General features: G+C 41.7%; 1 protein-coding gene across 4 annotated transcripts in view; it reads right to left on the reverse strand.

Moving 5' to 3' along the window:
* Positions 1–11,847, reverse strand: part of mfge8b (milk fat globule EGF and factor V/VIII domain containing b) — a 38,116-nt gene that overhangs the window by 10,673 nt on the left and 15,596 nt on the right. For 2 of the 4 annotated variants that reach the window (XM_084059100.1, XM_084059101.1), the window contains exons 3-6: positions 11,643–11,774; positions 11,239–11,271; positions 1,722–1,835; positions 112–293 (exon numbers count right to left, since the gene is read on the reverse strand). In XM_084059100.1, the coding sequence (XP_083915226.1) occupies positions 112–293; positions 1,722–1,835; positions 11,239–11,271; positions 11,643–11,774 (461 nt within the window). The remainder of the gene's footprint in view (positions 1–111; positions 294–1,721; positions 1,836–11,238; positions 11,272–11,642; positions 11,775–11,847) is intronic. The other 2 variants (XM_084059102.1, XM_084059103.1) reach the window with 1 other exon arrangement.

Genomic DNA, 11,847 nt, shown 5'->3' on the forward strand with positions numbered 1-11,847 from the left:
AAAAGAGCTCTATTTCATATCCAAAAACGTCCTATTGTCTCAGTCTAAACCAATAAAGCTCTTGGACTCCTTTCTAGCTCTCCATCACCATTCCATCCCCAGCATTCTGACCTCGATCCAGGGGTTCCTGTCGTGCGTGGCGGCTGTCCAGGCATTCACCAGGCCCTTGTTGTTCAGCCTGGCCAACTCCGGGCCCCAGCGCTGGAGGCCCAGCAGTCTATAATGGATGGATGAGGCACTGATCTGAGACTCAGCAATACCTCCACCCTCCATACCCATCAGAGAAATACAACCTGAGAGGAGACGGAGATGGAGGGAGACAGAGGGAGGGATGAGTTTAGATTTCAGTTTAAACATCATAGCTGAAGTGAAATGCAAGGCCTTTGAACATTAAAAAAGAAACCGAATGCATGATGACACCATAATTATAAATGCTGTGATGGTGAACAGTTGCGAAACATAGAACAAGGGCGACAGGTGGAGAGAAAGACAGGGCGCACGAGAGAGATGGGGAGGGCAGGAATTGATCACTCTGAATAACCTACAGTATACCACTTCCACAATAGTCTCCACAATCCATTAAATCAAACGTAATACACCACGACAGAATTTGCTCGAAGGTTATCCAAGATCAGTCACATCCTGAAGCATAGATCTGACTTATTATATGGATGTCACATGATATAAATATATAAAATACAGACAGATGAGAAAAAGAAGAGAAAAATAACAGATAGTGTTCTAAAAAAACAACAACCAAAAGATACATTCATCCTTAGAGGGCAGAGTATTGATTCCTCATCTGAGCACCAGGCTTCTTAAACGACATCTATTGATCAGTGTAACAAAGAGACAGCTTGGATGTCTTCCCAGTCCCATTACCTTAAATTACTTTAACTTAATGTGCTGCTGCTGCTTTTGCTGCTCAGGAACAGCATAGCAACTCGTAATGAGCGTGTGTGTGTGTGTGTGTGTGTGTGTGTGTGTGTGTGTGTGTGTGTGTGTGTGTGTGTGTGTGTGTGTGTGTGTGTGTGTGTGTGTGTGTGTGTGTGTGTGTGTGTGTGTGTGTGTGTGTGTGTGTGTGTGTGTGTGTGTGTGTGTGTCAGACGGACAGACAGACAGACAGACAGACAGTGTGGTTGGGGTACTGAGCATCTTGTGCACTTATCTGTTCATGTCTGAGACTCTGAGTATGTAAATGTGTATGTGTACGTACGTGTGTATGTTCATCTTGATGTTTACCTGGTAAACTAGTTAGTACTTTTTTCTTTGCACTCTATTTACTTGACCATTGACCCTGTCGTTTGTTGCCTAGGGCAGTGGTTCTCAAACCTTTTCAGGTCAAGGACCCCTAAATTAATATGTATTTGGCCGCAGACCCCTATCTGTATCTGTACATATTTTGTGCCAGGCACCCCATACAAGATTTGTATGTGGGCTTGTAGATTCGTTATTTTCAAATAGCCCTATTTATATTGGGGTAAATTGGGGTAAAAACAGATTTTGATGCTATATTAACTAAATGTACTGGGTGGGACCCCGTGGAACCCCCTCAAGGATCCCTGGTGTGTGTCCCCGGAGCAGACTTTGAGAACCACTGGACTAGGTTACATGCCATATATACTCTGATCTTGCACTCTTGTAAGTCACAATCAGAGGTTGCTAAATGCCTAAATTGTGAATTGTGTTTGTGTCTGTGAACGATAAAAGTTTCTACTCACGCAGTTGGCAGTGTTTGCCCACATAGGGGGAGGAGCAGCGGCACTTAAAGTCTCCATCCAGGTCAGTGCAACGTCCTCCATTCTGGCAGGGCTGAGCTTCGCACTCATTCACATCTGGAGGGACAGAGCAATTTCAGCATCACTGTCTGTCACACATGTTTCACATAATGATGTCAAGTTGTCAAGTTCCCCGACACTATAGTTAGTTCATAACATACATGCAGCAGAGAACTGTAGAAACGGCCTGTTAGGAAAGTTAGAAGGGAAGGCAGTATGGGGAAAGATAACCCTGCAGTTCTTTACATCACCGCTAGATGTCGCCCGTGTCAATTGTATCTGTTCATCCGACAGTCTGTGGTTTGGGGCAGAAGAGTGTTGGCACGGCAACAGAGCAGGGAAGGAGGGTACATAAGAAGAATGGAATGAGAACAAACTGTTTCTCATCCGTCGCCTACAAAGGGCTGCCAGCGTCACTAGACAGCATTTCAACATGTCTACTGTTTACCACGTTTGCTGCTAATACTGTTCAGCATGTCTTCTGTTCACCATGTGTCTACTGTTCAGCAGGTCGACTGTTGACCATTTCTGCTGTTGTTTGACCATGTCTACTTTTGTAATGTTCACCATGTCTACTGTCAGTACTGTCAAGTACACAAATGTTTTACTGAAGTAAAAGTATCAATACTGCGATGTAGAAATACTCTGTTACAAGTAAAAGTATGGAATGAATAATTTGCTTTGGTAAAAGTACAAAAGTATTGGCATCAAAATTTAATAAAAGTACCAAAAGTAGAAAGTACTCATTTTGCAGAGGATATAAAATGTATAAAAATCTTTTGAAAATCTACAAGCTCACAATGTGTCGCGATTGTGAGCTTGTAGATCAGCTATTCAAAATTCAAATGGCCGATATAGGGCTTAAGTGGTTGATGTATGTTTTGTAATAAGTAACAAGTAACTCAAGTTTTCAAATAATTCTAGTGGAGTAAAAGTATAATATTTGCCTCTGAGATATAGTGGAGCAGAAGTAAAAGTACTGACAATCGGAAATACTTCAGTAAAGTAAAAATACCTCAAAATTGTACTTAAGTACAGTACTTGAGCAAATGTACTTAGTTACTTTACACCACTGTCTACTGTTCAGCATGTCTACTGAGGATGTGTGGCTGAAAAGTAATTTGCTGTAAACACAAGACAGCTGTTAAAAATAAATTGTATTTCGCTCTAGCTGGCATTGTAATGTTCATGTGGATGAGGCATTACACATTACACAGACACACCACATAAACACACACACATACACGCAGGCAGGTAGAAAGACACACTTAGCTCCTTAAATAGAAACTTTTCTAAAAATACATTTTCAAATGCTCACAGCAGAGCAGGAGTGAAAACTGAGTGATTATTATGAAACTCTGCCGACTGTAGGCAGATGCTCACTCACTTTATATGACAGTGAATGCTCAACTTTTATACTAAAATATTCTCAGTGTCTGTATCGGTGTGACCATCTGAAAACACCATCAGATTTACTACTTGCACACACAGACGTAAGTGAGAAAACACAAAACAGCCATAACACAGAGTCAGTAATATTATGTCAGCCTGACAGACATGGTCCTGAGAAGTGTCAGCTTTTTGTCTGTCTGTCTCTCACCAGTAAGGGTTGACCACCAGGACAGACAGACACACAACCTGGTCAACGGTCCTGCTCTGGATCTAATCCACTTCCGTCATGTCACATAGTTCTTTTTATGTAGCAACACAATTCATACGAAACAAAACAAAATGTTTTATAAAAAAGTATTGGGAGCCGTGGAGGATGAGAAGCCCAATACAGTGCACTGTCCCTGGGATAGCTTAGCATGAGTCAAGAGTTGTGACTGAATGATAAATATATGCACCATTATGTGTTAAAGCTGCAATCTCAAACTTGTCGTACCCAAGATTCGAACCTACGCCCCACAAACGCTGAAATTGTCACCAACAGAGCACACCTACTTACTCAGGGGAGAAATTACATTTTGACCATCAGACAGTACCAGTTGTGGTCTTGCCCACACAGGATCTAAATGCTCAACAGACGCCAGGGTTGCATTGCTCATGGGACGGCCTTGCACGCCGTACAGGAACCTATTTGACCAGGAGCAGGCGCAGGCACACGCATAGACTTAAAACGACTTTAAATTCACACCTCAACAAAATGTACAAAGGCTCCCGACTCACACCAGGTGGATTAACATAGGAATGAGCCTAGATGCAAATCAATTGTCCATTGTGTGACCTGTAGTGTAGGTGTTAAGCAACGTGCGCGTCACGTCATTAAAATAGAGTGCAACCACGTTCCAATTCAGCATTGCAACACTGACAGAGGCACAGGAAGACCAAATAAAACCACCTCAGTGGTATTAACATACTGTACTCCACAATACAGAATGGTCTAAATACAGTTTTCTTCACTAAAAAGGTACATAGTGGAGCTTTAAGTTATATCTGAACCCAGGCACTGTTAGTGCCTTTTCTAGCTCTAGGGGAAAGGGTTTGGAAATATAATTTCAGATATATTGTTGGTAGGTCTGCATTTAATAAACATTCCAAACCAATCAGACCATTATGCATCAGGCTAAAGTAATCCACTTGTTTTGTCTGTTGCTACAGATACCGTATGTGGTAAATAAATACACCGATCCTCCATGACCTACACGCAAACAACCCTATAACAGAGTTGAACACACACACAAAAATCAATATCAGGAAGTGTCACATCATGATGTGAAAAGTCAATACAACTCTCGCCTGTTTGAAATCTGCTCCTGATCAATACATATCCAAGGTCAATTGGTTCAACATGTGACTTTTTACACATGGGGCCACGGGAAACTCTGATTCTGTCATCTAACTGTCATCGGAATCAATTTGATTGCCACACCACAAGATTACAGGTGTTAAAAGACTGGGTGAAACAAATTGGTGCTAGCTCTCAAATAGCAGTTACTGTAAGAGTTACAATAGGGAAAGAGAGAAAGAAGAATTGAACATAGAGCACACAGCAAGTCAAATAACAGGAACGCACAGCCAAATAAAATATCCAAAGTCCAACATACATAAGGTGTATAATAAAAAGTAAGCAATGAATGGCTAGATGGCTCAACGAAAGGCATACATGCTTCTCAGGTGGAAAACATATCCAGCATATAAACATTTTATTTCAGTGCATGGTTAAAATGACATGGTTAAAGAAATGAAAAACAGGGCATCAGGTATAAAATCATATCGAATAGAGCAGCATGTGAACAGTCTGAATATACAGTACTTATATCATGCTTCACTACTGTATCTATGTATTGTGTCCTGTATATTCATGTCCTAACAATCACGTGTCTATTGGTATATTGTAGCGATTTCTGTGTATTGCACTCTGTGTGTACGACTGGGAAGTGTCTTAAAATGGAAAGCTTCTCAAATTTGGAGAATAAAGTTCAAGCATCTAACTTAGGATCACGTTTCCGCCTCTTGGAAACGTTACAATATTGTGATGTGACTTAGATCCAAGCCGCTCACTTCCTCTTCCTGTAGCCAGCCAGCCAGCCTGCCTCTCTCTCTCGCTCTCTCTCTCTCTCTTTGTTATTCAAATGTATGCCCTTTCTAATGTCTGAATGTATGCTCTGCAATGTCCTGTGTACCATGTCAGACCAATAGGTCCATATACTTTGTCATTATAGTCCTGTGTAAATTGTTTCAGCAAGTCAATGAGACAAACAAGGAAAAAGTGTTGCATTAGTGATTTTTTGGTTCGTCTCCTGGGAGACTTTGTTGTTCTCATGGATTTTCTTTTACCTTTTTTAACCTTGGTCAAAATAGGGAAATTACATATTTCTCCCTCTGTTGTGTTGGTTGGGCCTAAAGTGGCACTCGCACCGGTTTTAAAAATGGACAGCGTGTGCATTTCTCTAAAAGGATCAGAGTTAAACAAACGCATTGTGGTGTTAGGATTGTGTGCGTCATTGTTTGGTTTCTTTCTTTAATCAATGGCAACATCAAAAAGAAAATTACATATTCCTTATCCTCAAGTCCCATCAGGTTCAAAGTTCTTGGTGTGGCACAGCTACTGAGGGGGCACCCCAAGCCAACATGGCTGCCACATTAAGGCCACAAGGCCTGTTTTAAAAATCTGCTACATGAAAAGTGACCAGAGGTGTAATTTTCTATGTGGATGTGTACTGTAGACTGGCTGCAGTCCACTGGGAAAGTACCGTCACTAGTTCAGACCTCTGATTATCAAGCAGTCAAGAAGTACTCACATTTTTACTTAAGTATAAGTATCAATGCCACAATGTAGAAATACTCTGTTACAAGAAAAAAGTCCTGTATGCATGTATAAAAGTATTGGCATCAAAATGTAGTGAAGTAATGAAGTACCAAAAGTAAAATAACTCCTTATGTAGAATGTCCCATTTCACAAGTGTTCAAAATCATAATGTATACAAATCTTTTGAAAATAGCAGATCTACAAGCTCACAACACGTTGCAAAGCGACACGTTGTGAGCTTGTAGATCGGCTATTTTCAAAAAGCCAAAGTATATATTGGGTTGAAGTACTATTCAAAGTCTTCAAAGTAACTGGTAACTAAAGTTTTCAAATAATTGTAGTGGAGTAAGAAGTACAATATTTGTCTCTGAGATGTAGTAGAGTAGAAGTATAAAGTATTGAACATTGGAAATACTCCAGTAAAGTAAAAAGACCTCAACATTTTACTTAAGCATAGTACTCAAGTTCATGTACTTTACACCACTGCCCAGAGGTGAGTCACAGAATGTTCTGAAATGGTCCTTTTAGAAACTTGAACCTGAAAGATGAATGTCATCTATTACATCAATAGATGTGTGTCCACTTACTTTCAGAGGGCGGCTAACTGGCACATAGTTCGACTTCGACCACTCACTTTATTCATGTTAGCGTTGTAGAATTATTTTTTGTTGACAGCCAGATATGTAGACGCCAACAACATAACTTCACAACAGTCACAAAACAGATGTCTTGGGTGTGTAGAAATACATAAAAAAAATAAACTATGATTGGATAAAAAGTGTGTATCCTGCAGCTGCTAGTTTGTTTTTTTCCTGGGGTTTTTACACTGCATAGACCCAAGCATCTTGTGTTTTATTTGTGTCTGCGTGGGAATTACCCTGAATGACACGCCAGATATCTTCGATGACAGATAATATCTCAAGTATTTCTGTCTTGTCGAAAACAAGAACATGTTGGTTTTTAAAGGACAGTGTGTAACTGCGGTCATTGGTTGACAACAAGTCTATAAAATACCAGCAACCACACATGAGTGTAAGGAGGCTCTAGTCTAACCAATGACATGAGAGGTACTGTAGGTCTATTGGGACACCGACTGTCTGTTTTGAGTCGTTCAAGTTGACGTGTGCAGGTCCCTGTGCGTAAGTCATCATGCTTAATGAATGCTCAGGTTGCTCCAGCTAATGTTGTGATTCTAGGAAAGGAGACTTAAGTTCCTTACGTAGCTCTTTAAATACACACTGTCAGGTAGTAAACGTCGTTATTCCTGGAGTACAGTACCTACAGTACCACATAGAGGTTCACACACCGCGTGAACCTCTAACAGAACACATACACGGCACACGCATACACGTGTCTCTCACACACACCCTAGGGGGAAAGGATCCCAGTCAGCCCACACCACCACAACATCCTGGGAGGGTCTGAAATAAACTACAATAACACACACACGCACGCACACATGCGCACACACGCACCGGCTGATGTCCTCAAATATACCAGAAAGTAATAATGGCTGCTGCCTTAATCTGCTTTGAAATCTTGCTGGACAAAAAAAAACTCATTCAGCCATCTGCTCTGCTCTGACTGACAACATATGTGGTGTAGTTTATTACACATTCTAACTCTCTTTAGTCACTGTTCTTTATGAGCATGGGTGTCAAATCAATGAATCAATAGTGTTGCCAAAGTGTATAAATACACATGAACTGTGGTCCTAACACAGACCACAACAGTAATCAGATTACATCTCTTTACTCCTCACTTTGCCTTGTTGTAATGTACAGTATGTTGGGAACGTAGACTGCAGCCAACCACAGCTCAGAGTCTCACTCCTCTCTCCCTCTCTCTTTCTCTATTCATCCACTGAGGTCACGATTTCAGGCCAAATAAAGACGGCTGCTTCCCTTCTTTCTCCATCTCTCTATCACTCTCCTTCTCTCCCTCCCTCATTCCATCCGGGTAGCAGTGCCCCATCGCTCCTCTGTGCTATTCCCCCTTTCTTTTCATCCTCCCTCCATCCCCCTCTCTCTCTCCATACAGTCTGTGATCTTGGCCAGGTACAGAAGCAGCTGACAGGACAGTCCTGACCATGACACTTTAATTCACCGCTACAGCTCTGTAAGGTTTTCCACCCAGCAACAGCACAGGGACTGACGTTAATGGGCGTCCAGAGCCGACCTCCAATTTCTACTGGTTGGCGGAATAAACTGTGTGTGTGTGTGTGTGTGTGTGTGTGTGTGTGTGTGTGTGTGTGTGTGTGTGTGTGTGTGTGTGTGTGTGTGTGTGTGTGTGTGTGTGTGTGTGTGTGTGTGTGTGTGTGTGTGTGTGTGTGTGTGTGTGTGTGTGTGTGTAATATACAGTGCTACAATATAAGCATGTTTACACTAAAACACACAATCACCATACCGGGAATGATTAGATTATGGCAATATTGTGTTTGAATCTTTTACATGCACAGCATCAGTACGATTGCGGCAGTAACCCAAGTTTACATTACATAATGATGTTACTCAAAAGTGAGGCTCAGTGAAGTCATGATGGCTATGTATTCAGACACGTGCACATAAAGAGACCCGAAAGAAGCGTTAATAATTTATGTCCAAATAAATAGAAGGATTTGGGGAGGGAAACAGACATCTTAATCAAGTTTTTTGCGTAACCTGATTAAGACCTTAACCCAATCTCGAAAATGTTTACACAACCATTTTAAAATACAGTTCAATACATGCAAGAATGCATGCACAGCTATAATTTCTACAGTATTAAAGCAGTGACAATAAGTGAGTATAGATGGAATTACACCGCACACAGTATGCAAGCAGCTAAAATATTCCCTCTTCATTCTCTCTCCATCTCACGCGCACACACACACACACACACACACACAAAACGGTAATTAGAGACCATTAGAGGCGATAGGCCAGCCATCAGTAAAGGTAAATGAAGGGAGCCTCTCCCAGCAACAGTACTGACAGCTCCTCATACTCATGCTCCCTCAGCCAGCCTTCAACTAATTAGTGTAAAAGCTCTAGCCTGGAGGTGATCTGACATTTACATATACATTAAAGTAACACATTTATCCAATTAATGCCTTCCAAAAGTGCTCTAAGGGTCAAAAGAACCCATATATCTCTCAAATCTTCATTTTACTGATGGTAGAGACTCACTGCCAACTAAAAATACACCACATTCACATTCAAGCAGTATTTAGGCATAAAGCTGACTCTCACATCCATGGTGACAGAAAATGTTTTCCACAATAGTGCATACTTCAGTTCCTTGACCAACAAGCAGCCAATAGTTTATATACATCTAAATTATATATATAAACCACCTAAAATATCACGCTTGGCTGAGGTGGAAAAAGTTGAAAAGTCAATAAATAGAAGATGCAGCGAGGATGATGGCAATTATTGTCCATTTCAGCTTCATTAAATATTACACTTCATAGTCATCTCTGAGGCTGCATGTGTACAGTGATGTATATCTGATGGTGTAATCTTGTTGCACCATCTAATATTTGCATAACAGTTGAAACACAGATTCAATTGTCTTTTTTGCCATCTTTTTGGAAATTTGCTCAAAATATGTGCATGATTTTGATAGAAACTTGATGACAGAGATGAGTGGCAGAAACGTTTTTCATATTGTGGCAGCTGAGTGCACAGAGGCTTAAACACATATTATCATACACTGTGATTTGAGGCTCTCCTCGAGGAGAAACTTGGCCGTGAACGTACAAGTCATACGGGAATGTTGAAGGCCTGTGTAAGTACAGACTGGGGCACGATAAATTACAATGACATGATAAATTGTTGCACCATAACTGGTGTAGGAGTGAGGCTTGGGAGAAGGAATGTGCCGGGTAACGCGCATCTGGTATGCAAGGACATCTCTCTGGCGGAGATGGGAGGCATCCACTCATCTCTTACCTCAAACATCTGTCAAAGCTGCTCTTCCTAATTATTATGAGGTATAGTCTCATTACATCCAGCAGGAGTGAATGTCAGATTGGGTGAAGTGATAAGAAACTGGGGATAATTCAAAACAACATTGAACACAACTGGGTTCTGCCGGGCAAGATTTGTTTCCTGTTAAATAGAAAGTAAATTCCCTGCGACACTGATCACCTGTCAGATGTACAGATAACAGACAGTAACGTTCTGCACCTGGTTGGTTTCTGCAACAGATACACCAGAAGTGAAGTAAAGTCTCAAGTTGAAATCAAACATTGCAGTGACACACACACAAACATTGCGTGCGTGCTTGTGTGTATATAGATAGATAGATATATAGATCGATACAGTACATATGTAAAGAGATATATTTATTGTGACGTTTCAGTGCTAGATCTTCATCAAGGCAAACAAGAGTGATATGTCTAAAACCTAAACATTGCAATAAATATATCATTACACGTTAGACAGTGTGCTGAAATTTTGTTTGCTACTTTTGATCCATTCATCCCTCTCCTACGCACCTATCTCAGGAAATAGATGTGCAAAGTGCTCTTCTGTTCAAAGTCTCAAGGCTGGCATTCAAGACTTTGACCTTATCTCAGTATGAGGCCTGTGGCTGAACTGATAAGTTCCACAATAACTCTCTGTTGTTGAGCCTGCCGCTAGCCTTGGGGAGTATGCTGCTGACTCCCACAGTGTGTGTGTGTGTGTGTGTGTGTGTGTGTGTGTGTGTGTGTGTGTGTGTGTGTGTGTGTGTGTGTGTGTGTGTGTGTGTGTGTGTGTGTGTGTGTGTGTGTGTGTGTGTGTGTGTGTGTGTTGCTGCTGTGGTTCCCATGTCATCACAAGGAAAGAGGCAGAAAATAATTCAAGAGAAAACTTACTCGTCCCATGTCCGTAAGTGCTACTTTACGGTTAGAACTTATAGGCTTCAAGTTAGAATTAGGATACAGTTATGGTTAGCTCTGAATGACTGTAGCCAGAAGAAGGTACGCAACTGTGTGAGTGTGAGTGTGAGTGTGTGTGTGTGTGTGTGTGTGTGTGTGTGTGTGTGTGTGTGTGTGTGTGTGTGTGTGTGTGTGTGTGTGTGTGTGTGTGTGTGTGTGCATGCATGCACGCACGCTTGCACACAGTGCTCTGCCCGACATGCAGTTACACTATGAGAACAAAGGGCAGCTAGATAGATCTGTGGAGAGAAAGGGACCAGAAAGTCAAGGACAAGGAAACCTCTCAACAGTCATTTCATTTTTACCTTTCTTCACATTCAAGTCCGCCCCTTGGACACCTAAAGAGTATCACAAAACACAAAACACACGACGTTCAACACAAGTCTACAGAAATAGAAGTCTACAGACCTTGGCGTGCACAAATCTAGATGAGTCTCTAGATCTAGAGAAGTCTATACCTAGAGGAGTCTCCAGACCTAAAGGTGTCTAAAGAACTAGAGGAGTCTCCAGACCTAAAGGTGTCTAAAGAACTAGAGGAGTCTCCAGACCTACAGGTGTCTATAGAACTAGAGGAGTCTACAGACCTAGGAGAGTTTGACACCCCTGACCTAAACTATATTCATTTCATGACATTTAAAACGCTCAAGCAGCTCCTCCGATTAATTTCACACTTGAGGTTAGGGTTGGGTTCATAAACAGCATGACTTACTGGTCTGACAGTGGACTCCGTCGAAGCCCTGCGGGCATTTGCAGACGTACTCGCTGAAGACGTCACCTCGACGAGACTGACCCGTCAATTCACAGGTGGCATCGTTCTTACAGGGGTTAGGAGTACAGGGCCCTGGAGGAGGGAGAGGAGGAGAGGAGAGGTGTAAGAGAAAGAGGAGAGCCAGAACGGAGAGCCAAGTTGGACA

This window comes from Gymnoscopelus microlampas (genome assembly GCF_963454915.1).
Source record: "Gymnoscopelus microlampas genome assembly, chromosome: 6".
Taxonomy (NCBI): domain Eukaryota; kingdom Metazoa; phylum Chordata; class Actinopteri; order Myctophiformes; family Myctophidae; genus Gymnoscopelus; species Gymnoscopelus microlampas.